Genomic DNA, 27217 nt, shown 5'->3' on the forward strand with positions numbered 1-27217 from the left:
ATTTAATAGTTTAAAACATTTTTGCTTCTAAACAAATTTAAGAGTCAACAAATTTAAGACATAACAAGCAGAATTTAACCTCCAGGAACTAAGAATGAACTCCAATTCTCTTTGCAACAACATTAAAACCGCTGTCCTGATCAACTGTTAATGAAGTTATTCTCATCTCGTGAGGAGTACCAGACAAAAGTTGTCCTCCTTACTTTTCACTTTCTCCTCTAAATAGGAAGCTATGAGACATATCTATCACAACCCCTTTGTGCACATGTGGGAGGGCACAGACGCTTAAGTGAAAGGCACTTTACTATATAAATCATAACCACAGCCCTTTCAGAGATCAAATGTTGTCACTACAAGGTTGCCCCTGTAGCCTATGCCCATTTTATAAACTGTCCCGCACAGCTGCAGAATGCATGCACAAAACCGGTGGCACACAGGACACCAAACAGAATGAGATTCTGCACATGTCATTAAAAGGCATAACAACATTTACAATGAAGGGCAAATTTGACAATAAAGCAGCCTAAAGCTGTCTTCTCCTGTTGTTTCAGAGTGCTCCAGACTGTTTCCCAGGCTTTGCATAACTTACATCAACCTGAGCTATGGTGTGCTCTACCACGGACTGCAACTCAGACCTGCGCAGACCTATCCGAATATGCCTATGGTCCACTTTAAACCTAGACTAAGGATAGGAGGAGCAGCTAAGGCTTAGGCATTAGAAAAGCAGCCTTCTGGGTGACTTCCATAGTGTCTGAACTCAGAAACTCCTTCCAGTCTGAATCGAAGTTTTTAAAGCCCTCTCATGCTGTGCCAGATCTTTTAATTGTCCTAAGTACCAGAAAAGATATGGGAGTTGTTATCACAAGACTACTGGGGAGAGAGGAAGAGAAAGTTGAACGTTTTTCTTAAACATCAGCCTCTTAAAGGGTCACAGGGTCTGGAAAGGAAAGGAAATACATGTAGAAACATACCATGCCATATAGGAGATCTAAAGCTCTGAGTCGGATAGACTCATCTTTGTCATCCAAACATTGGAGGATGAGATCCTTGTGAGATTGAACTGATTTAGGATGCGTTTTCAGGATTTTGGACATAGCTAACAGTCCCAGGTATTTCACTGTGAAAGACAAAATAAAACTTCTTTCCAAATATAGAAACACTGTTTTGTGTTGAGCATGAAATCTTAATACCGAGTGCTTCTACTGAAACCAGCTTTAATACACTCAAAAATGTATGATGGGGAAGACAACTTTTGAGAAACAGTGTATCACAGATTACAGTCTAATTTCATAATCTCATATACAGGCACATAGTTACATACATATTCTTCATTTCAGTACAAGTCTTCTTGTACCTCAAGTTTTATCATTGATTTATATAGAAACTATGGGTTTTGAGAACAGGCATCCTAGGACGAACACAGCTTTAAAAGCACTAACAGGACTGGTGTATTAAGTAGCAGCCTTGTTCTCAATGGGAAAAATTCATAAGGCAGGAAAAAGGTTTACATAAAAAAGGATTTGCCACTGTTCTTTGTAGTCACTAAAATAAGTTACACTACAGAATACCCCTCACTACTTTCCAAGCAGCAAGTTTATAAAAAAGGAAAACCCAGAGCACGGAAAGAGAAGTGTTTTAGATTTACAAGGCCACAAACAGCAGTAATAAATAATCTCCTTTGTTTTAAAAACTCCTTATATGAAGTGCTCACTATCAAAAATTATCTCCACATTTAAAAACCCAGCAATTGTTTACAATGTACACTACAACACTGAACAAGCTGTTTGGAGAAACAGCTCATTGCTCTAGGACTGCTGCAATTTCTCCCCAGTGGTTGGTTGCTAAAAGCTTCCATGAAGACAAGCAACATACTTACAGTTCTGGTCAGAATCTTCTATCAATATCCTTAACTTCTGAACACAAAGCTGGAAAAAAAGATCACGTCATGCTTATTACAAGCCTTAAAAGTCATAATTATAATAACTCTTCATGAAGTTCATTCGATACACAAGGAAGCATTCTGACCAAGACCTGGGGCCTCTAGTAAGAGGGTCTTATTGCACTAACAGATTTCAAAACAAAAGGAACCTCTGTATGATTGTATTGATAGTAGCAGCTGAATAAGAGAGTTAGGAAAACTCTAAATGAGAAGGATCTGCATTTTAGAGCAAAGGAAATAAGATAATTTATATAGGAAATGTTTCAGTCTGTAGGATTCCCTGAGTGAGCGCGCTTCAAGGAGCTATTGCTTTAACTTTTGGCAGAGGAACACAACCCAATTTCTCCGTGGCACTTGGTATTACACAGTAGAGCAGAACAAATAACCCCCACCAAAAACCAGAGCTGTACCTGGATGCTAGCGCTGTGATTAGGCATCCCAGAGGACAGAGAGATCAAAACTAAAATACAGAAGCACAAATTTCAGTTAGTATTTCTGTGTTCTGAATGAATGCAACAACACAACACCTAAAGGTCAACAGCTAGCTCAGCTCACAAGGAAAGATGCAGTTTATTTTGTTGTTGGTCTGTTTGCTTGGACTTTTGGGGGATCTGGGGGGAGGAGAGAAGATGCGGCACAAACTATAGTTTCATATACCTTAACAGTAATAATAGTAGGGCAGGAAAAAAAACAGTGTAAAGGTAGGAACTGCTGGAACAGCCAGGTCAAAGCTGCTTTTCGTTACACTTTCATTAAGGTTTACTTTACTGGTATCGCATAGCAGTCGAGACTGTACATATGACATCAGCTACTGTATAGCTGAATTTTTAAGTGTGCACTTCCCTAATGTAACGAGATGCAGCAATGGATCCTAGAGTTTAATGTAATTAGATTGGAACTTTAATCAAGCCAGCAAGAGACTCGAGGAACAAATCAGGTCCCATTGTTGATTATATTGGACATTTGTAAAATTCTGGTAGCACACTACCTCACAGCAGAAAACGGGGCGTTATCTTGTTAACTGCTGCTGTCATACAGCATGTCCATGCTGACACCAACTCTTACTGAGCAGAGTCACACATGCTGACCTTAGTGACTAATAAATACAGCGGCATTTTGCTCTCCATATTCCTGCAGAGCTACATTTCAGAGAAGGCGTGTTGGATGCTATCATTTTGGGTCATGCAAAGAGCTGGCAGGTGCAAGGTGCTGCTCTAACACAGGCACCAGCTTCACATCTCATTTTCTGAATTTGAGTTCTACATTACAGTCCCTGAGGTGTCTTGGGTGTGTGAATTTCCCTTTGATGCACAGAATTATCCTATTGTATCTCAGTGATCCACAACGGAATTAACTTCTGTGTTTTTTTCCCCCCTCATCATAATGTCATCTCACATTTCCCTGAAGGAATGAACAAATACAAAGTGAGTGACAAATCACCCCTTCCTCTTTGAACTGACCCAGTACAGCAAGTTCCTGCATCATTATCCAAACTACCCACAAGAAACAGGCTTATGGCCAAACTGTGGATATCAATAACCCTCCACCTCCACATTATGATAGGGAAAGTGCCAAGTCTGAGCTGGAATACAGTGTTATCCCTTTTTGCCTTTGTTTCTCTCTCCATCCCCATTAAGGGGTTCACATCCCTTCCCCAGAAACTGAAACTGTAAATCAATGATTCCAATTACCTCCTTTAAGGAATTACACCAAGTTTTTAAGCTGTGAAATTGTAGAATTAAAAAATAAGTCTGCCCCTTCATCACATAAGAAAACTTCGTCAGAGTTTCCATGAGGCACCAGTTGTTTTTTAATTCTATGGCTGCTGGCATATTTTGTAGTTCTAGCAACATTTAGGAGCTTGCACATAAATAATCACTCATTGTTTGTACTTTGTTTCAGCCTTTAGCAAATATGACGTAGCTGAAATAACTTAGCCTCGTTGACTGACAACAAAGGATTTCAGTTACAGTTACACAGTAACACAAATCAAAGTTTGCCAGGTGACTTCAGTTATAAATTACATTAAGTTAAAAAAAAGGTTTACGGATGGTGTTAATTGATGACAAAGTTCATCATGTTTTTTTCTAGGTTACAAATTTCAGTTCTCACCTGCTATTACTGTGTTCACACATTCATATAAGAGAGACATGGCTGAGGTGCTGAAACAGAAATCAAGTATTTTAAATAAGGAATAAAACGGGCACATTTTGAAGAGTTGTCAGCAATATCTTGGAGCTAGTTAACACCTTTAATTACACAAAAAATTGCCAGTATTCTGTTCCTTATACCTTCGAACTAGATGAAATGATTCTCACTTAAAAACCATGGGGGGGGGGGGGCGGGGGAGGAAGGGCTACTGAATGTTTAAAGAAAAAAACCAAACAACAAATCTTCTCAGAGAAGAAGCAAGTAACAGCACTGTAACACAAGGAATGAGGAAGGAAGCGGTTACTCAAAACCCCAGTACCAGTTACACAGCACTGAAGCAACCTTGTCCAATGATCAAATCAAATCCTCTGCCCAAGGTCAAAAATTCACAATAGAGCAGGCAGATAGAGGACCTCAAGTCTCTCTCTCTCCAAAGCAAACGAGTCTGCACAAACAGCAGATTCTTCTGGCGTGCAGGTACACACTTGCTCATCTCTATAAGTGAGCAACCCATTTTCAATGTCTCATTTCCCCCAAAACTTGACGTTTGCCAGTTGAGCACACATACAGTGCAATTCTGAGGATTTCAAAGGTACTTACAAATCCTGATCTACACAAGAGGGAAACACAGCAAACCTCACAAGTAACAAAGGAGCAGACTCCAGAAGCAAGGTCTGCAAAGGTAATGAGCAAACAACTCTGGAGGCTGCAGTCAGAAGTGATACCGTGAAGGTCACTTGGCATACCATATACGTGACTCTAGTATGCTCAGAACAATCTTTTTTGCTCCCTGTGCCGTTCGTGGTGGATGGCAGGCTGGTTTGCCTTATGCGTAAGTGATATGAAATCCAAAATGACTGAGACCAAACCAAACAGCATTAAGTCCTCACAAATAATAAAATGAATGACTAATGTGGGAGTTGGGGAGAGAAGGTAGAGGCAGGATTGAAGACATACTGTCCATCTTCCTGCTTTATCTGGTGAAGCACTGTTTCTGGTGAATTTGTATGTATTTATGACTGCTACAAAAAGCCTCTTTAGGTATTTGGATGCAAGGCTGCTGGCTGATCTGCTCTGAACCAGCCTTAAAAGTATACTAGGAGGACGGACAGAAATTGTTTGGCTAGAGCTGCTCTCATGGCTACACGGATATCCGTTTAAAATTTGCTCGTTCCCATCTACCTTCTTGCTCTGCCACATGAAGAGAAACAAACCTTTTAATTTAACAACTCATGCATAAGATCACACTTCCTTTTCGTAAGTGGGAAAATACATGTATTCCCTCCAAGACATCTACTTTCTGATTTCAGTTCAGAATTAGATCCAAAACAACACTACAAACCAGCTTTAACAAGGGACAAGAAAATATGTTCAAATGTATCTAATCTATATTTAGGACATATATTAAAGGAACATCTTCCAAAACGTACCTGGGCTGACAAAGGCATGAGAGAGAACTTTAACATACTCCTTGTTACGCTGCTTTGGTGGGTAAGGGAATTCCAAAAAAGTCAAGAACCAAATGTGTGTAGGTGAACAGAAGAGGCAAATATACAGCTGAGCCTTTTTTAAGCCAGAGATTTTCTATATTCACCATAGTCATCTCTGGCTTAAAATGAAGTGAAAGGAAAGCAAATTGCTCTAATGCTCATGCATGCTTTGGAGAAATTCATGCTGACAGTCAGACACCCAAAGACTTTCCTTTAAGGTATTTTATCTCACTCAGGTTTTTCAGAAATAGCCCTGATCCAATTACTTTTTGATACTTGAAGCCAATATATTGAGACTCAAGAAGAAGTTCAGAAATGCATCTGCAGACCTAGCTACTGACCTACCTCACAGGCCCTTCACCAATCCCAAATAAACAAAGTAACATTTGTCATACATACCTATGGATGAGGTTGGTCAGAGGCTCAATCAACTTCTTTCCCAGCCTAGGTTCTAATGGAGTAAGAGCACCAAACTATTCAAAAAGAAGTGCAGACAAGAAACTGATTTAATAGCTGCTTTTAAACAGTATGAAAACAATTTCACTTGCAACTCATCATATGTAAACCAAGCTATATTAAAATGTTTTTCTCTCTCTGGTTATGTTCCCAAACACCAGAATATATTCCTGGTTTCCTTTTTGTTCAGATTTAATGGTAACTATACCTCCAAGAAAGAAATCTATTTTCACACCCAAAGTAACTTAATGAGAATCCCAATCCTGTAAACGTAGATCCAGAATACTTGCCAGTTTTATAATTTTAATGAGAACCCAATTATTGGTTGATGACGTCATCAACTTGAAAAAGAGTGGAGCAAGGGAAAGGTAGTTTTTGGGATTGCGTCGAGCCAGCTCACAAATAACATTTACTGCAGCAGACTGCACACCTGGGAAAAAGAAGTGGGAAAAGCAGAAATCTCATCAACACCTTAATTGTAATTGAAGTTTCTGGTGCAGAACACTCAGAACAAAAGCAGCTAAAGATTCAGACTTGCATGTCCAAGAGGAATGGTTAAGCCTCATTACTGACCATGAGGTAGTAAAGAAAACTAAACACAAAAATGCAAAAACAAACAGAGAAAAGGATTTTATTTAATTTTGGCTATTTTCTAATATATCAGCAAGCTGGGTATCTGCTTTGGGTCCAGTATTAGAAAGAACTGCCAGCCTCCTTCCCTCTTTACTGTAGATAGCTTGTTTGTTGGACACAGACAACATAATAACCAATAATCCTACTCACCATAAAGTTTCAAAACACTCTTTTTTCTTTAAAATGTATTGTTTAGACATGCTTCACAAAAATAATGAATCCTTAAACAATCTGACTGGACAAGCTCATTCCTTTCTAATTGCTAAGCCTCTAAATTGATTGTTCTCAATTTGGAATCTTTTATTCCAGATATCCTGGGTTTTCTAGCAGAGAGCAGTTCTGTTTTCCCATAAACCACCATAAGTAAGTTTTTCTTCCTCTGTTTGTAGGGGTGTGTGCGTTTTGTCTTGTTTAAAAACACCGTCCCTGGAAGATGCATCTTACATGCCCACACCAAATTAGCCCAGTACATGCAATTAAATTTCTCCCTCTAAACACACACACAAACCAACTGGAGATCTCAGAAGGGCATCACACAAGAATTCTTGAAACAAGTGTATGGCGTTTTGGTGCAGTGAGAGAAGACCAGCACCTTCTGGGAAGACTGAGTAGAAGTGTGCATATAATACAGAGAAATTGCAGATTTCCTGTGCTGCAGCTGAATTGCACTGACACAGCCCAAACAGCAGTCTGGACTCCAAGTTTAAATTGAAAAAAATAGAAAAAAAATTATACTAAGTGATGTGAAATTATTTTAAGTACATCTATTGCAAGCCAATAGCTGCAGTTTTGTAAAAGAGCACAGGAAACAACAACAAAAAACCCCAAAACCCTGAAATCAACTGAAATATTTTCAATAGTCAAGTTAAGTAAGCAACAAACCAGGAATCATTAAGTAGCTTTGTCCCATTGAAGTTTAATCCACTGATATAGTTTCAGTAACTTTGGGCTTGAAGTAAGAATTGGACATTTTAAATAATGTATTTTTAATATGGCATTTTAAGGAATGTATTTTTAATATGGCAATATCTGTCAAAACTCTCATATGCTCATCTACCTGTTGAGCAGGCAAATCAGTACCCAAAAGATGACTACAGCATTTCTCATGTATTCTCTCCACAAGAGCAGAAGTAATTTTACTAAAATCCACTCACCAGGATCTGGATCTTCAAGTTTCTCTTTAAGGCGAGGAAATGCGGGACGGAGGGACTCTGGGTATTTCAAAAAAACTTTGTACATGATTAACACTGCCTTCTTCCTGATATAAGGCTTTGTATGAGACATCTGTTAATGAAACAATCGCAATCAGGCTCTTAGCAAATTTGTGCTTCCAGAGTTCTTCTCAAGGTCCTCATGCCCACACCACTGTCTCAAAATTTCTTTCTGGGACACTCCACTACTTTTAGAAAACTCAGCTTTAAGAGGAGAGCAAAATACTGTTATTTATCACTAAAACTAGCAGAAATATTCAAGGTAATCCTCTTGAGCTAACTAAGGACTGTAAAGGCTCCCCAAAAACCCCACAGGAACAAAGCATCGTTTTTCACATGTAACAGTTCCAAATTTAACAGATATTTACCAGATTTGAACAATTTAACATTCTTTAATTACAGGAAAAAGTGACTGCAATCTTATCAACTCACCAGTGTCATGATGTCATTTGCCAAGTCCCTGGCAAGATCTGGAGTAACAAAACAGGACAAGCCAGTCAGTGCAACTCCAGTATCATATTGGTTAGGGCTACTCAGATCCTAAAAAAGGAAAAACAGGCTCAAAAATTTAAGATCACACAGGATGTTGAGAAACAATTTTCTCAGGCTAATTTTATTCACTCAACACATATGAAGCAGAGCTGCTACTTCATGGGAATATTTACATCAACTATTAACAGGAATGTCCTCCAACACCTGCTAAAATACAGCTAGCCTGGGGTTTAATAATGGGCATGAGGAATCATAATTAAACAATAGATGGATGACTGCAACGTACAAGCAATTAGAGATATCATACCTTGATGGTATTTTAGGAATGGCAAATAATTTTTACAAACTCATGACATGATCACAAACACGTTTAAAGTCCTAAAAAAACTGGTATTAAATACTAACCCTGCTAAGTCAAAGCCCAACTGTCACCAGCTTCACTGGGAACAGGCACTCTTGTAGAGTGCTCAACAGCATCCTAGCTTAATCTCTCCATTACAGAAATGAGATTCCTTTCCTTCCAGGCTGCTGGCAGCACCATAACTTTCAGTCCATAAAGACATAACAGAAGCTAGGGTGTAGAATACATTTTATTGGTCAAGTTTCCTCCAACTTATTTGTAGTCAGCGTCCTACATAGTCCTACATAGTCTTTCAGGTATTTCTAAGCTTCAGACTCTTAACAATATTAATATTCATATCTGAGTGTGCTCAAGTATAGATTATAAAACCAGGCCTCACTGAATACAGAGCATCACAGGATCACTCCTTAACTGCCATTATTAGGAAACAAAAATACATAGTGATCTGCACAGAGCATTCCCACATGAACTACTGGAATTAACCATCCACATTCACGTGTACACGGAGGCTGCTTTAGGAGAGCTAAACATAGCCAGGCCTTCAGGGTTCTGTGCCATTTGCATCTCATTTTAAAACCTTTTGCAGGTGGTAGGAAATTAGATTCTACTTTAAGAATAATGAAATCTACTTCAAGGAGCAACAAAACTTTGCAATTCATTCTGGCTTTAGTGTATTTTGAGAACTGATAACCCCTTAAAATACAAAGTTGCTAGATCAATGAAAACATGAAAAAGCATCTTTCTTTATGCCTTTAAGTAAAAACTCAGGCACAAAAAGGAAGGAATAGCCTAGTAAATGACTTAAATTCAGTATAATAAAATCTCCATAATAAAGAAAATCGATAGGCATTATTAAAAATATGCACTTGTCAGAGCAGAACAGTTTAAAAGATAAAGGGAAAAGCACTAGTTCTTTAGGAGAGATACTGGGTAACATCCCACTGATCTTTCTTAAGCAAGTAGAAGACATTTTAGCTACTTAGATGGTAAAAATGTAAGCACATCTTGTATTGGATCAGTCAAGTTTTAAAGCAGTGACACTTTAAAAATTAAACTTAAGAGCTTTAAAAATATATCTGTAATCTGAAGAACAGGAAAATAATCCTGCAACCCAATAACTCTGAAAAAATTCAAGTGATAAAGCTCTATGAAAATGAATACAACATACTTTGGTATGTTAATACAGAAGACAACTTTATATCCACTCTTCACCATTTTTACACACAATTATACCAAATAAGTCAAAAGCCTGATCTGTTATCACCAGAAGAAAACAGGCCCTCACAAATAGAAATTTTGTGGAGCCAGGTGATTTTACTTCAGGAACGGGGACATTTTTCTTACCCATTACATTCTTATAAAGGCTGCCTAAGAGACTAGTAATATTAACAAAGGTTATTGTTGTCACCATTCACTGTGATGAATAAGCACAGAGAGCTGGTATGAGACAGCACAAGGGAAACCTATGGACAGCTCCTGAGTATTTCATTAATCCTTCAGCTTGCGGAATGAGAGTAGACTGTAAACCAAGTAAATAGAATTCTACTTAAACACCTTTAGATTCCTAAAAGAGATATACTTCATACAGATTTGCAAATACAAGTAGGGGGACAGTGCAAGAAAAAATTAAGAACTGAAGTCAAAAGTTTACCTTTCGGATCTGATTAGTAGTCAACATAATTACATCAGTCCCTTCATGAAAGCACTGAGAGGCAGCTAGGTAACCGATTCTCTGTAAAAAGGCAGGGAGGGAAAAAAAAAAGGTAAGTTAGACAATGTTTAGATGAACAGCAACTGGTAGCTTCATGAGCAATATGAAAAAGATGAACAATTAGACAGGAGGTTTGCATAACAGAAAAGACATGACAGAGTTCTCTATTCTTTCCCGATATAAACCCCCTTTTCTAATCTCAGACAAGTAACATCTCCAGGGGGATAATACATCTATCTTAAGGAAGCTAAACCAGCTTCACCTCCTCTACTTTGTTAGAACATACAGGTTCAATGACCACAAAGATGTAGAAATAAAGTAGGCTTGTCAGTAGGAGAAATGGAGAATATTACATATATTTTGTCTGTGTTGCATTTAGTACAAAGCAAGAATAACACCGCTTGCCTCCCGACTTTCAGATACTAAAGCCCAATTTGGAAACTATTCCTTACTAGGTAACATTCTGCCCCATTTGGTGAAAAAGGTCTGCAACACAGAGCATGAACAAGACCTTTCAAGAAAAATTATAAAGCTAAATATGGCTGCTACTAGGAATCTTAGGTGGTCTTCACATAAAAAAATACCCTGTTTTTTCACAAAAGATATTTGACAGCTATTTTCAAACACCTGGTACAAAAAGCCTATACTAGCAGGTCAGGTGTGATCCACATACTAGAAACAAATACAGTCCACTCCCTTCCCGTATTGAAGAAAGCAACCCAAAAGATGATGTACCAATGCATTCATCAAATACCGTAATGAAACAGCTTGGTTAGTACCATTGTAGTTACACAGAGAACTCACTTTGAATGTAAACTTCGATGCACTCATGACTTCAATAATATTGAAAGCAGCCCAACTGATGTCGTAGCCCAGCATCTGTAACTGTGAGCAGAGAAGCCAAGATAACAAACTTCTGAAATAAGAGACTCAAGAAAATAGGTAAAGACACCTCAGAAAATTGAAGATTGAACAAGAGTCCAAAAATAATACTATAAGACATCTCAAGTTTATGACTAACGTTACATTCGATGCCACTTGCAGTAAGTGAAAGATGTCTCAAAGTTCCACCAGAAGCAAGTTTAAAATAGTTTGCATTAATTCCAGGTACTACATATGCAGTTATGTAAGCATCATTGTGAAGGGTTTTTTTTCCTGGATTTTTTAAATAAAAACCAGAACAGAACCACAAAAATAATTCTTTAACAGTATTTCCCTCCTCTCCTTCTCAACAAAGGACTGCGCAAAGAGAAACAAACACCAGTTTCAAGTGCTCATGCAACCGTGTGATAAACAATCCAGTTGAAAACAACTTTTTAAATTGGATTCGTTTTAAATCAGATTAGCTTCCTGACCTATCTCAATAAAATAAAATTGTACCAATACTAGTGCCGGCACAACAAACAGAAAGGGAGTATGCAGCCTCTGACGTCAGACACGTGGGAGCATTTTCACCTGCAGCCTGCACTTACAACAGTCTAAGAAACTGCAGTCTAAGAAAAGCAGGCATTCAGACTGAAGACTAGCTCCTAGTCAGCAAGAAAGAAAGAAAGAAAGAAAAAAAGATGCAATTACATCGTATCCCAGCAAGGCACTTACATATGTAAGTTTGCAGACTGCATTTGCTTTCACTGCAATGTTATCCTGCTTTAGCTCCTGCTTGATCTCATCGATGCACTGGGAGATGTATTTTGCCTGCGGAAAACAAACAAACAAAAATTTGTGCTCATTTACCAGTTTTGTAGATTTCCAGCATGTTAGGGGGGAGAAGCCGCAGAACTCATCATTTGCAAGCACCAAGTCTCACACACACTATTTAGGTAAGCACTTAATTCTGACGAAACTACTCATTAACAAGAAACATCACAACTCTATTACAAAACCAAAAGCACACAGAGATGTGTCTTCAGTGGTTTCCCTTCTCCCCAGTCTCCCTCACAATTACACTGTTCAGGCCACAGCTCTAGTTTCAAAGAGTTGTGAAAAGAAGATGTTCAATGGAGGGTGCGTACCTAGGGGTCTGAACAAAACCCGAGTTCCACCATTCCTAGAACATCCACTAGTCATTTACCTCAATGGGAAGTCAGAGGTCACCCATTCATTACGTGTCCAGAAAAAACTGTGTCAAACGCTATTAATAGCCCACAAATTTAAGGTGACTGATGAAAATACTATGGGTTACTCTTCTTTTGGGCACGCTATAAATGGATGGCACTGCAGATGCGCACCCACAACAGTCCTCACGCCTGAAGGGACGCAGCCCAAGTCTCGTACAGGGCACAGGTACTTCTGGCTGTAACCCTTGCCGTCCACCCCAACCATGGCAAGGACACCCCTCTCCCTGCTTCACAACTTAGATGAGTGATTTTGCCATTTACACATTTTGATAAGCAACAGTTATTTGTATGAGTTTCTCAGTAATTCAGAGCGCCAAATGTCACAATGTTTACATTTAAATATTGGTCCTTCATTTCTTTCCAAACAATCATGTCTGTGCTTGTAGGAGGGATGTGGCAAATGCATGATTTAAAAATATCTGTACAGATTTTACTTTAGAAGTAGGCTTAACTCAGTCAGAGATTCTTTTAGTTCACAATTAATTATGATTTAAGTACTGAAGGTATCTGCTACAGAAATAATGAAAATTTAAAAGCAGAGAAATAATCTCTCTTTAGAAAGCCACACATGCACCAGGGAATTTCACATTCAATACAAATAAATCAACTGCCAGAGGAACCAGGTCAGAAACAGATTACCTGGTTCCAAAGTAAAATCCTGCCTGAATACCATTACCTTCCACCAAAAAGGTATTTTCAACATAGAAGTCTACTGGCCTGCCTTTAATTAACATTTCTCGCCTTTACACTAAATTTTGTCTATTATCCCAACCATTCGTTGGTCTTTTACAATGTCCTAGAGTGATACTTATGCTTCAAGTCATAAAAGTTTGCTGCTAGAAGCAGAGAATGTTATTTTTAATAAATAGCAGGTAACAATAAAAACAAATTGTACAAGGTCTGTAGCGCAAAGAGACACTGCAATGACCCAGGTGAGGAAAGGTAGCAACTGAATTTTAATGCAGGGACTTCATACTCCAAGCAGCAGCCATGTAACAAGTTACACTGCTATCGTTTAGAGTCTAGCGACACCAGAATTAGAATCCACCGTCAGGACGCACAGTGAATACACACACTTCAGAGGAGCAGCAGCTTCACTGGTTTAACAGCTTCTATATAAGCAGAATAATTATTGGGCTTTTCTCTCAAACCTTCACTTACAGAGGGATAAAAGCCAGCTCCTCCATGGCACGGGTAAGTGCAGGTGGAACCACATTTGTTATTTTGAGACTTTTAGTAAAAGTCTTTGTTGACCTTCATGGAGCTCCTGTCTGACCCATTCCTGCAGCCTGTTGAGGTCCCTCAAACAGCAGCCCTGCTCTCCAGCATAATGTAACTCAGAAGGTCTGACGAAAGAAAGCTGGCAAATTAATTTACTTGAAGAAATTTAAGATATTCCTAAATGCCTGTATTTAGGGTAGAAATACTGTCTTTGCAATGGGAATTTTTATGTTAAGGGAGGGCATGCTAAACACCAAACAACCCTTTCCTCTACAGAGACACCCGTCCGTCCTCCTGGTTGTGGAGGAGTGGATCACATCTGCCAAAACTGGAGATGGCATTGCCCCCAAATGCTTAACAACGTAGAGTCCAGGTGACCTCCCAGGAAGCAGAAGACTTGGGATTCTAAACCCATTGCCTGAGAGTGATTCAGGTCCAGACAACTCCCACGGGAAGTTTAAACTCTTGAGTTCAAACTAAAAAAACTTCTGATAGTAGAAAATACACACTTGATCAGAGATGCTGAAAGAACGACTTCTACAACATGCAACTGAGCTACAAATACATTGTACCTAGCCTTGAATATTTTATGCACACAATAAGAGCACGCTGGAACAGCGACACAGAATCCTTCACTTGTGTATCTCATTGCCACATCTTGGTCAACAAGGTCAGCACAGGTTCTCAGTGCAGAATACTAACATGCAGGTTCTCAGTCTTTATGTCCATAACCAGAAAGCGTTACCGTAATTTCCCATAGCATCTATCCCAAAACTATTTAAACATTAGCTTAAGTTTCCTGAAAACCTCTTGGGAGTTGAACGCAAACCACTGTGTGACCAGGAGGGGAAAAAAAAAAATAAGAGCATGGAAAAGTTCAATAACATACAGCCCAGCACAGCTGAATACAGGCTCCCAAGTCACTAGCCACACTCGATAGCCCCAGCAGCCTGCAGGCAAAGCCCTGCCTACCAGTTAGCCTAACATAATGAGCAACGTCCTTTAAAGAGGGTGGAAAAGTGTATTACAGAACTCAGAATCAGATCTGAAACTAAAATAAGGAATTTTGAAGAGCAGAAAGAAGTCCTTCCAAAACAGCTGTACTTCAAATCCTAGAAGACTACAAGGAATGAAAGACCCTATATATAGAAAGCTTTAAAGGATCAGCAGGTATTACTAACTTTTTGTTAATCTCTGTGGAGCAGCACTGTCACGAATGAGCAATATGAAGAAAAGTGATCTATTTAATCTCCCACTTAAATCTGAAATCCAACCACCACACCCTAGCCAGATTCGCTACCACATTTAACATCTACATAAATAAGAAGGAAACAAGTATGCATGTGCGGATCTTTAGTGAAGATCTTCTCCAGTGTCTGGCTAGTGGAATCGCTGACCTCTGCAAAGCACCGGATGGGAGGCTGCACCAAAGCATTTTCATGCTGACTGATACCCTCAGGCCCCACACTGCAGCCTGCAAGCTGTTCAATTCAGACAGCCAAGCTAGACAGTGAAAGGGAGAACAACCACTTGATGCAATGAAGAAAAAATGATGGTCACTCAGCAAGGCCTAAATGTTTGCAGGAAAAAAACCCATTTACATACAGGACAAAACCTGGATACTTTTCCCAGCATTGATTCACTGACAGTGTTTGCATAAATCCTTCTAATATAGCACTTTCCTAGTGTCATAATTAAAAATAAGTACTTCCCAGGATATATAACTGGCTCAGTTTTCCCTAAAATGCTTTTGAGATCCCATGAAGCAAGGAATGCAAAAAGAAAATACTTCAGAATTCATTTATGCTCAGAATATTGATTATAATATCAATATATTTCTTCACTATTAACTCCTTACTAATTCTGTGACAGTCTTATTTGAAGTCTTCCTGGGATGCTATTGAATTGCTCACACATTTTGGCCAGTCAACTGAGGAGCACTTCTAAGTCACAATATTTATAGACCTTTGGACATTCCCAGTCAGACTGCTTTGAGCAAGCAAGGCAATTATAAGGAAGCCTTTCACTCCTGGTGTAGTCGAGAACAAGCAGAGCCATTAAGTGAAAAAACACCCTCAGAATGATGGCAACCCAGGCAAAGCTGCAAGGCTGCAGTCGAAAGCTGAAGGGCATATGATAACACAGGGAAAGAGCTGAGGGGAGCTCTTTTATTGACACTAGGCTGCCAAGTGGGAAAGCAGCCTTTCCCAACTCAGTGGAAAAGGCTCCTTAATGAAATGCTATAGCAACCACTTGGGTGATGATTGTTTTCTCTCACATATCCCTCAGAAGGAGGAAGATTACAGAAACACACTCAGAGCAGTGCAGCTAAAACCCAAGTAAAGCATGCAGATGTTAGCAGTAATTACTCAACAAACCTGTGAATACAGCACAAAGTCATAACTGCCATTTCTTAATGTATTCCACCAAACAGATGCAATAAGCATTTTATATCCATGAACAAAATACACAAGCTAATTTTAAAAAATAAGCCTAAATTCCTCAAGAATTCCAAGACCTCACCCTGAAAATATGTGCATTTAAACTAGTGTGAGTGGCTAAAATAAGAATGAAGGTATCAAGAATCAAAGACACAATCCCTTTGAAACAGAGGGAGGGAGGAAAAGAAAAGTGGGTCATGGTAAGAAGCCAAAATGTCAGTTTATAGGATTTTTCATTTCCCAAGCCATGTTTTTTGAATTAACTTTGAAAAACACTAAAACTTTATTCCAAGCTCTAGCCAAGACAGAACGTGGGGTTTGCTGACAATTTCAGAGAGGTTCACAAAAGACTACAATTTTTTTCCAAGCAATACGTGAACGAAGTTGAAAAATCACTAATCTAACTGAACAACGATTATGTTCCTAGGAAATGTGACTCTCTATTGCTGTACTTTTGTTGGCTGATCAGAAAACACTAACAATTAGAATGCATATCACTGTAGAACCTTTACATTAAATTTAATCATGAAAGCTATTCATTCCCAACAGTCTTAAAGAAGCTGTACTCTTATCTCAACGATATACCATCTTCTGAAACCCAGAGATGGCAAACTCATATTCTTACCGCTTCGGGTTACAGTCCAGCAAACCAAAGGCAGCAGAATCCTCCACCAAAGTCCTTGTCAGGATCCAGCCTCAATCCCCTGGATCTGCTGCAGCTGATTTGAGATTCAGACCTGTCACTTACTGCAACAGTGAAGTGCTTTCCACCCAGAGGAAACAGCAAAATGTCAGTGAACATTAGTCCCTGTTTCTCTTGCACTTTCAGGGTTAAATACAGTGTTTTACGGAAAGGATGATTAGCAGTGAACACCAAAAGGAGCAAGATATGATCTGATATAAATGCATAACTACACCATTCTGAAACAAAAAAAGTTTGGAATACGTAGAACATAAAAATAAATAACTGAAATAAGCACAAAATATGACATTTATTTTGTTTTAAGCACTGTAGGATTTATCTTGTTTCGTAGCACTTTGAGACACATGCTTGCCATTAACTCCTTGAAATCACAGTGCAAGCACATGACGATCTCACATGAGAGGAAGATGCTCGCTGCTCCAACTTCCAGAAAACCAGCAACAACTGCCCTTCCTTTTTTTTTTATTAATATTCTGAAGAAATACTACCTGTAGGATGCAAGCCATGTGACATGACCACGATGCTTAACACAAAAGGCAGTTACACCACAGACACCTTGTAGAGGTAAAGCAAGTTTTGAATTTGTTTGTGCTTCAAGCAGAAGATCCTGTTATAAGCACAGCGCAGATCAGCTGCCACCTCCTGATGTAGGAAGAAGGCTGGAAAGAAATATGTATCACTTGCCAGGCTTCTATCAAAACCCCCAAAGCAGTACTTCACATCAACAAACACCACTGAACTACTCAGACAGAATTTATACACCTATAATTGACTACAGTACCTGAAACACAAGCATCGTACCATGACAGCACAGAATAAATCAACTGAAGGAACAGACAAGAGCATAAAAAAGCAAAACGTGCTGCTTTCCACTCACTTGGACACAGTGCTAGAGATAAGCATATTAGATGTTAACTTTTGTCTTACATAACTAAAAATATTATATTAAATAAATACTGTAGAAAAAGGTATTTGAGATAAGTAACAGGATCCTTCATTAAGACTACTCCATGGCTGGATAGAAAGAGAATCCCAAGGCACACGTGGTCTCACAACTAACTTCACTAAAATCATAAACCAAGCAAATTAGATAAGCATGTAACAGCATATAAGCAATAACTGAGAAACTGCATAGCATTCACTTAAGCAGGTTTGCAGCAGCCAAAATTAAATGGTGCAGAGGGTAGTCAGATGCGATAAAGAGCTCAGAAAACATGTTACAACTTGAAAGGCATTTTGAAAAAGCCGAGCTTATTTTTCACTTGGCTGTTGATAAACAGTACTGCTATATGTGTTTTAACATGTCTTAGTTTGCCTTTACTACCTCGCTTTCCAGGGATTTATTCACTCATCTTGTAGGTAGCCTTAAGATCCTAAACCAATGTATTGCTCTCATCAGCAATAAACACTGGAGGCATGAAGGTCAACCTTTGCCATTTCATTTGCAGCAGTCGTCTCCTATATTATTTATTAGAAACATGATGCATTATCCACTACCCCCTTGCCTATTATAACCAAAGCGAGATAGCAAGACTCCTTGGCCAAACGACACTGATGGAGGAATGTGAAAAGTCAATTTACACTTTTTTCTTTTCTTAACGTTTACCGAAACTATACATACCAACTGAAACCTGGCATGATGCATCCATCTATCCTAAATTGATTCATAAACCAATAAAAATCTTTGAACCTTATTTTAAAAATTCAGAGAGATGCTAAGCAAGTAGTGTACACGTACCGGTTTCAGAGCAGACACTAAACAACCCCAAACAAACCACCACAGCACCATAAGGCACCACAGAGAACCACATACAATCTTCCAAACAGGTACGTAACACAGAAGGATTGGATTTCAGAAAAGAAACAGATGTAGAGCTGCAGCTCACTGCAGCATCTCCCCCCGCACCAGGGTGCTCTGGCAGTCTCCCATGGAGAGCATCTTGTCGGTGGTTTACCCAAAGACAGCTGAAGTATTCCACACAAAAGAGCACCTATGCAGGAAGCTGAAGCACAGCTACGCAAGCCATCCTGGACCACCGCCCCAGGCGGGCTAGTCTGAGATGCCAACAGTTAAGTGGGTATTAGATAGCAAAACCCAAACCAGGCCAACATAAATCAGTAAGGGTGTATCATCGGCAAGGCTCTAGAGATGTCCCTTAATACATCTCCAGTCTGATCAGTCCCTTAATATAAGTACGTCTCCAGTCTGATCACAGTATTTGTTGATTTAATTGCATGGCAATTAAACAATCCTCAGGGGCCTGTGCTAAATCATACCTGAGCAGACAACTTTTAAGACCAGAGAGAGATGTCAGATAAAAGTGCTTATCCCTGTAAACACAAGATGTACTCAAACTTTTACATTACTATGCAAAAAGCTGTGCAAGTACTTTTACAATAGATTTTTCAATTTGCTAGTTCCAGACATATTTCTGTGCACAATTTCAGGCTTTCATAAGGTAGGCTTTGCTACAAGCACTCACTTCGTTGTACGTACAGAAAATAGTCACCTCCTTCTAAGGAACTAAAGTAGATATTGTTTCTGAGACTCGGCTGACTGGAATTAGTTCAGAGGGGAACATCACAAAAAAAGATGCTTAATGATGTATTAATACTACATAAACATGTAACACTGAAAATATTACAAAGATGTAACAGTGATTTATGCAAAGCTATGAGTGCTTCTCAGTTATGGAAAGGTAAGAAAGGTAGTAAAGAAAAAGTTTGTGGCCATCGCAGACTTTTTAAATTCAGTACAAATATTTGTGTAATTAAAGTACATTTGTTCACCTACTCCCTGCTGTACAATCATACCACTCGCTCTAAACAAACTTACATTCTTCAAGGCTGAAGCTTAGTCACACCGCCATAGCTAGAAGTGATATATTTTATGCAGCCTGAATTTGCCATGAAGGTTGAGCCCACCGGAAGAAAGTTTCAATGTACCCACACTGATGCCTACTTCCCTTTATACACCTCTTAACATATGAATCTCTCAGCGAAAGCTAACAGGTTTGAACATCTAGGTCATAAAATAAACAACAATAAAAAGGAAACAGCTAATACAAAACCCAGCACTCAACTACATGGTCTACAAACTCCGACTGATCAGCCTACTGGCCAGTGACTGAGGAGGTAAGCCGGTATGAACCAAACATTTTCTCATGCCCAGTTACACTTCAGCATCCAACAGGACTCGTAAGTATTGTCAGTTATTTTGAACGTGTGCTTCTTTTTTAAATAAGCACTCAACCGCCTTTATGAGCTACTAACACTACCACTAACCATGTTTTCTGCACCTTTTATCTTACTCAAATATCTTTATACTTCCTGCCACCTGGATTTAAGCAGACTCCCCTTTAGATTATGAAGCATTTCCATTTTTCAGCACAAACGATCATGTTTTTTTAATAACCTAAGGAACACAAATGCTTCTTTGTAACTGGTCCCATGACTCGGTCTTTCTGATGCATGTCGTTTAATGCTTCCCTTGCTGCTCTTCACATCACACCAGAAACGGGACACACTACCAAAGAACACTTCTAAGTGAAAAACCTAAAGGTACTCTTTGTACACCAAATATATTCACTAACCCGCATTGTGGAGGAAGAGGTTTTTCAGCCACTTTTGTGGACACTGACAACATTAGAGGAAATCACAAAAGGCCCTACACTCAGCACTGGGACAAAGAGAGCTGCATCAACAAGCATCACATAAACAACTCTGAAGATGACCACAGTACAGAAACGTTCGTATCTTTATTCTACTTTGATTTTTCTGGCCGTTCTTCCACTTGCCTTGCAAAAGGTGCGGTGTATGGCTCCATTTCTTAGGACGAGGCACCAGAAAGCTCCCCTGGACCTGCCTAGGCAGAATTTTTACTTACATGTGTGAGAAAGCGATCTGTCTGGAGCATTTCAAACCCTCAGAAGAGACAGCTACAAAAGGATCTGGATTGGGAACAAAGCTATTAGCCCCACTTATGCCACAGTCAATTAAGTAATATTTAACACAGGAGAAAGCAAGAAGCTAATGAAAGGCAGCACTAATGCAAAGCCTCAGCTGCTCTCTGCTTGTAATCACACAAGAAAAAGCCCACGTTGGTTTGTGTTCCACAGCTCCAGGCCCTTTATTTTCCAGGACACAGCAGGTACGGCGGGGACACTGTTACACTGGGCCTTGCTACCTTGGAGGCCGCTACTAGTCTGCTTTTTTACCAATTGGTGTGAGGTCCTTATCCAACCCTCTTTTGTGTATTGTTTCTATTTCCGACTTTGCCTTTCCAGCGATTCACATGCTCAAAGAATTAACAATAGCAACTCTAGATCCACTTGAAAGTGGGTGGGATAATGAGCTCCCTTCAAAGATATTAACACACATATGACAAGCAGTAACTGATCGAGCATCAGCGACTGAAAGAGCTGTCTGTCATCAATGAACTGCACGCTGCCTTCAGTTGGGTTGGTTTTTCAGTCTTGGGCACCAACAAGCTTTCTAGCATTCCTCAAAATTCCCCTGTTATGTTCCATCCCATATCCTTTACCATTAGATACTAACACTGCAATAGTGGCCAAGCCATCAGAAGACCACCGCACGAAACAGTCTTCAGCCTCGCGGATGACAGGCTGCACTCAAAAGACTTTTGTGATGTTAAAAGATTCCTCAAAACTCCTCATGCCATCATTTCATCTGAAAACGTGTCAGAGTAGTAGCTGGAAGTGTGCAGTCGAGCGCAGCAGCCCTATATTTAGGGGAAAAGGTTTTTTAACAAGTCCACTGTCCTTAGGCAACAGTCACTAAGAAGTGAGAACACGCTGCCAGTTTGGTGAGCCCAGGCTTTCTGAGCAGTGAAATACATATTTCACAGCACAGACACTCAACACGCCTCTCGTTTAGCATTATATTATCAACTGAAATTAATTTTTATTTTTTCCAACCAGAAACATCGATTGCTCCTTTTGCTCCTCCAACTTGCTTCTGTACAAAACAACTTATTGAATGTAAACCAGCAACGAGATACTTATCACCGAACACTACGCACAGGAAAATGTGAATTTTTTAATACGCTTTTTCCTGAAAGTATTGATTACCAAAAACGTGAAGTGCTAATCCTGGCACACAAGCAGCAGATTAACTGAAAGAAGAGGGAGGCAATTTTCTCAAGTTATGAGAAGCGCGCAGACATTTCGTGCAGGACTTTTTAACCCCTTCTTCCTCCTTAAGTGTCCTCCAGGAAATCAAAGACACTTGAAACACAGAGCACTATGGTCTGAACAGGACAAAGCACCACTCATTTAACATCTCTGTTTCTGTTACTTTATCATTTCAGTTTTATAAAAGAACCTCTCATCATAGCATCTGACAGCAGCTTCCTTGTTGGGAACAACAAACTTCTTAACTGCAAATGCAAAACACTGTGCAAGAGCCAAACAGCATCAAAGGATTATCCCTTCCTTTATTTCACATTCAGGAGAACTTCCCTAAACAGAAATAATTTCTCATTTTGGAATATCTTGGAAAAAATCCATTATAGTTCTAACAGCCTATTGTACAAGCCATTCCCCTCTTGAGCGTGCTGTGTAGCACATCCATAAAAAGTAGGCACAAAGTGGGAGAAGTAATTCCATCGGGTACAAAACCACCTAATAACAGGTAAGACTCACCGCTTTCATTATCAAAAGGATTCCTTGTCCAAATGAAAGAGAGAGAATGAGATAATAGAAGTGAAGGTCAGGGGAGAATGGAATCAAGTCTTTCTTGCAGGTTTGACTTTCCCTCAAACTTTGAACTGGCACTGGGAAACACCACAGGGATTAAAGCATCTGTACAGACTGTTGAAAAGTAAACACGACACGTCAAACTAGGGAAAGATCTAATGCTGTTATGCTACCTCATTCCTTCCACGCTAGCATTTACTTCGCAGAAGGATGATGCAGCTCCAATTTTCCCCGGAAGATTGGAAAATGGACAGAGTATGTCTGCACAGAGAAGTGATTGTGTTAACTAACTCCTGTCCTGACCTCTCATCCTTACAGAAGGCCATGACTTCAGTTTCAGTGTTTTAAACTCAAAATAAATGGGTCAGCTTTGGATACAGACCAGAAACTAAAATGAAAGTGGCCTCTGACAGGTAATTAAGCACTCTGCAGCAAGGATGCAAGGTAAAGTGCCAGGCAGCCTCCAGTACCCTCTCAGTTCCTCTAGTGAGCTGAGCAGGACACTTAAAATTTATTGGTAAAAAGCCTGTGGCACTCCACTTACTTCACAACAAGCCTTGGGGTACGTGCTTAAGAGTCCCAGAAATACAGGATGAACATGTAACCACCAAGCAATGCTGTGAAAAGCTGTAATGAGAAACCCATGTCTGAACCGAGGTGACAACCATTTGGTGCATCCTGCGCTACAAACACATCCTCGATGTGTCAGTGAAATACCAGATATACTTGCTTGTGATGGTACCTGCAGAGAAATTGGAAAGGAAGAAATCTTACTATATCCTATCTACCAGGAGAGACTGCCCAGAAAGATGAGGGAAAAAGTAATGGCAGAATTTCCATATGGTTAAATTCCCAAAGACAAGAACCAACACACACAACAGAAATTAACCTTCTGTGAAAAGCAGAACTAAATCAGAAGTCAAAGCAATAATCATGCCTTCAATTCTTTCCATGTCATTTTTATTTAACCTCCTTTCCAGAGACATCTCTTTTCATAGAACAATTCTTGTTGAGCTGAGATCAACAGCTAATACCCTTGCCACCAAAGCATGCTGCTGTTTGTTTAAAACAAATTTGCTCTTCTGAATAGGACAAAGTGTGTGTCTTAAGCTTAGACACTTATCTTGAGACCCACAAACGTCGGTTTAACAACTACATCCACCATTGGAGCAACACTTAGTAGAGACAATGAACAATGGAAGCACTGTAGGAAAAGGAGGAAGAATTTTTGCAGCTACTTCCTCTAAAATACTATTCTGATTTTGTAACATCACCTGAAAACTAGGAAACATCCATGACGATTGTCTAGGAAGCACGGAATCAATGCCCAGCATCTTAATAACAGAAGGTTTACAGCGCTCTTCAGCTAGCTGATCTAGAAAAAGGAACAGTCCTGTGCTGTTTGCAGCCACTCTATGTAATTAAGCAAAATCTTTGAAGGATTCTGAAAACAATCTATGCTATGGAAGACACACATTTCATCAGTGCAATGCCTACTGATCAGCTGAATACATCCTGAATTTCAGTTTTTAATTTTTGCTGTGCACATGCAGATATAAAAAGGAACTAGCCCTACAGTTATCTATTTTAAAAATATCACAACTTGTATTTCACACTAAAGCGCTACCATCATTTAAAATACTATCATGCTACAGTCCAACTATTGTAATTGACATCAGCCTCTTACTTACAGTAAGAGACAGCACATTTGCTTTGACCTCCCTGATTCCTAGGGTGTGTGTATACCTGTATATCAACTTCCTTCAGATATACAGAGCCCTACAACGTTGTCTGAGGAGTACTTTTTCCTAACTCCAACGGAGATCAAAGCCAATGCATTTTAACCATTTCTTGTCACAGACTAAGAACAAACTCGGTATGGCTTATGATGCACAGGAACTTGTTAATCCTGACTGTGTAACAGCACTTGTGCTCTTTATGAAGTCCTGGGAAAAGGAGCTATGTGTCGCAAAATTATTTTAGAAATGAGAACAGTACATTCAATCCTCCTCAAACAGGACTGGTGCCACAAAGGCCTGGGCCAGCCCGGACCTTCATTGGCGGATCCTCAGAGGTCTGACAGTTGATGAAACACTTTCTGTCCTATGCACAAAAGAATAAAGCATATTTACTAAAAGCAGCACAACATACAAACTGGACCTAAGCATGCTATGAGGAAGCCCTCCACAGAATTACTGTTCACCTTTTCCAACTTTGAGTATAACACATTAAATGTCCACATAAACATGCTGTTTCCACTTCTCCACGTAGTTTCCCATGTTTCGCAGGACACTGCACACTTCACAGTAGCACAATCTTCCTCTGTCACCAAATCAATACCCATAAATTTAACGTATACTAAAATAAAAGTTTCCCAGGTATCCTCACTAACAAGTAACACCTCATCCTGTGCACAACAGGCTTAAAAGCCATTTGAACATTCAAGTGGTTTTGGAAGTTGCATTTTGTGTTTCAGTCCAACAGCACCAGTAATGAAGATCACAGTTTTCCAAATTAAGTACTCCATTTAGTTACATGTTTACAACTTTTTCAGATACTTTTCATAGCTGGTACCATTTGGATGTTGTTCTCATATGAAGAGATGTTATAGTCTACAAATACTTGTAGCCTGTCGCTAACTCCACAGCAACTCACTGATATTCCAGTAAAGCATAACTGTTAGACCAGTCATAAGAAAGCTTCTAAGGCCATGACTACTCACTTGAAGATGAACAAAAATTATATCCTTAGTGTCCGTTACTTCTCAATTAACATGTGACACTTCAATGTGGAAAGTGTCACATAACATGTTCTTGATGACTAATTATTTCACCTATACTAATTTCCTGATCACGTGCCTCTAATAAAAGAGAGAATAACAGGCCAACACATCCAATTGCTTTCTGCCTACAAAAGCTCTGAAACAAGGAAAACATGTTTCACTCAGAAGGTATACAACATGAATGATCTGAAAGCTGAATTATGGCTGAACTCAGCTTTCCTGTATATCAGCTTCACAATGAAGAATATACAGTTGACTACAGTAGCTGACTGTGGTGCAACAAGAAGGAATTCCTCTATTTTTTTTTTAATATATATATATCAGGGATCTCAACACTACAATAACACACTAAATGGGAAAGCGAGTACCAAGCGAGATCCTCCCTTATCCTCCTTTTCAACTCACTGCTCCCCTAATGCTTTCTTGTTCTCCCACAGTCTTTCCCTTTTGGCCTACAGCCCAGCGTCATCTTCCTCGTTTTGATTCCTGCTTCCACCTTCCCCAAAACAACATCCCCTTTCCAGGGTGCCCAAGACAGCCGGCTGCTTCTGGGCCTGGCGCAGCCTCCCCTCGGGGAAGGCTCCCACCCTCCCTGACCCCCCGGAGGAGCAGGACCTGGCTGGGAAACGGGTGACAGCCGGCACGGAGGGATGAAAGGAGCCAGCCCAGGCCAGAGCGAAGGGGAGCCGGCAGCCCCTCCGCGGGGGGGGGGCCGGGTCCGCTCACCTCGTCCTCCTTGTGGTTGCGGATTCCGCGCACCAGGTCCTGCAGGTTCTTGTCAAACATGCGGTCGATGCTGCCCTTCACCATCTTCAGCGCCATGGCGGCGGCGGCGGGGCCGGGCCGGGCCGGGCCGCGGGGCCTGCACTCGGGGCTGAGGGGCCGGGCCCAGCCGGGGGGGCCGCCGCGGCTCCTGCTACCGCGAGAGCCGGGTGAGACCAGCGGGGCCGGGCCGCTCACATCCCGGGCGGGGAGGCGGGGGGCGCCGACGGTGCTCGCCCCCGGCGCGGCGCGGCACAGGGCGGGCGGCAGGCAGGGGCGGCCCCGGCGGCCGCAAGCCCCAACTCCAGGCTCCGCTCGGCCTCCCAGCGCCTGACAAAATGGCGGCCGGTCAGCTGAGGGCTCGGCCCCGCCCCCACCCGCCTAACCACGCCCCCGCGCCCTCCCCTGGCGCGCCCTCCCCAGGCGCGCCCGCCCGCCGCTCCGCTCTCCAGCCCCGCCCATTCCGCGTTAGGCCACGCCCATCTCCGCCCGCCCCGCGCCCGCCAGCGACAGCCGCGTCACTGCTGCAGCTAACCCCGCCCCCGACGCCCCGCCCCCCGCCTGGCCCCGCCCCCGCGGGGCCCTCCCGCAGGTCCCACGTGGCGGGGGGAGAGTGGGCCCGGGCGGCGGGGACACGCGTGGGGCCGGGGGTCGAGGGTCCCCCCACCGTGGGGCTGACTGCCGCGGGACCCCTGCGGGCCGGGCCCGGGGAGGCGGTAGGTGGAGCTCCGGGCTCTCCCTCGTGCCCGTGGGTGTCTTTAATGGCTGCACAACCGACAAAGCCAAATTTTGGCCGTGTCCTTCGTGGGGATGCAGCTCCACAGGCTGCCGCAGCCCGGGCGCCGGGGAGCGAGCGCCAACCTCCGCGGCTGCTCGCAGTCACTAACACTCGTGGAGACTTGGGCAGCCTCATGAATACAGGCACCCGTTTTCCCAGGTGACAAGTGCCAGCGTGGGAGAGCTGACGGTGATGGCCGACAGCGACGGGTGATGGGCGATGGCCAGGCAGACACGGAGCCTCGCGGGTAGC

At 41.1% G+C, this 27217-nt stretch overlaps 1 protein-coding gene across 1 annotated transcript in view; it reads right to left on the reverse strand.

Moving 5' to 3' along the window:
• AP3D1 (adaptor related protein complex 3 subunit delta 1) overlaps positions 1 to 26390 on the reverse strand; it is a 45395-nt gene extending 19005 nt beyond the window's left edge. Inside the window, exons 1-12 of the mRNA XM_072845216.1 lie at positions 26152 to 26390; positions 12044 to 12139; positions 11249 to 11329; positions 10385 to 10465; positions 8313 to 8420; positions 7824 to 7953; positions 6327 to 6466; positions 5980 to 6053; positions 4052 to 4101; positions 2350 to 2399; positions 1877 to 1925; positions 972 to 1117 (exon numbers count right to left, since the gene is read on the reverse strand). Of these exons, the coding sequence (XP_072701317.1) occupies positions 972 to 1117; positions 1877 to 1925; positions 2350 to 2399; positions 4052 to 4101; positions 5980 to 6053; positions 6327 to 6466; positions 7824 to 7953; positions 8313 to 8420; positions 10385 to 10465; positions 11249 to 11329; positions 12044 to 12139; positions 26152 to 26247 (1101 nt within the window). The 5' untranslated portion in view covers positions 26248 to 26390. The remainder of the gene's footprint in view (positions 1 to 971; positions 1118 to 1876; positions 1926 to 2349; positions 2400 to 4051; positions 4102 to 5979; positions 6054 to 6326; positions 6467 to 7823; positions 7954 to 8312; positions 8421 to 10384; positions 10466 to 11248; positions 11330 to 12043; positions 12140 to 26151) is intronic.
• Positions 26391 to 27217: the final 827 nt, after the last annotated feature.

The sequence above is a fragment of the Ciconia boyciana genome, chromosome 24, assembly GCF_034638445.1.
Source record: "Ciconia boyciana chromosome 24, ASM3463844v1, whole genome shotgun sequence".
Taxonomy (NCBI): Eukaryota; Metazoa; Chordata; class Aves; order Ciconiiformes; family Ciconiidae; genus Ciconia; species Ciconia boyciana.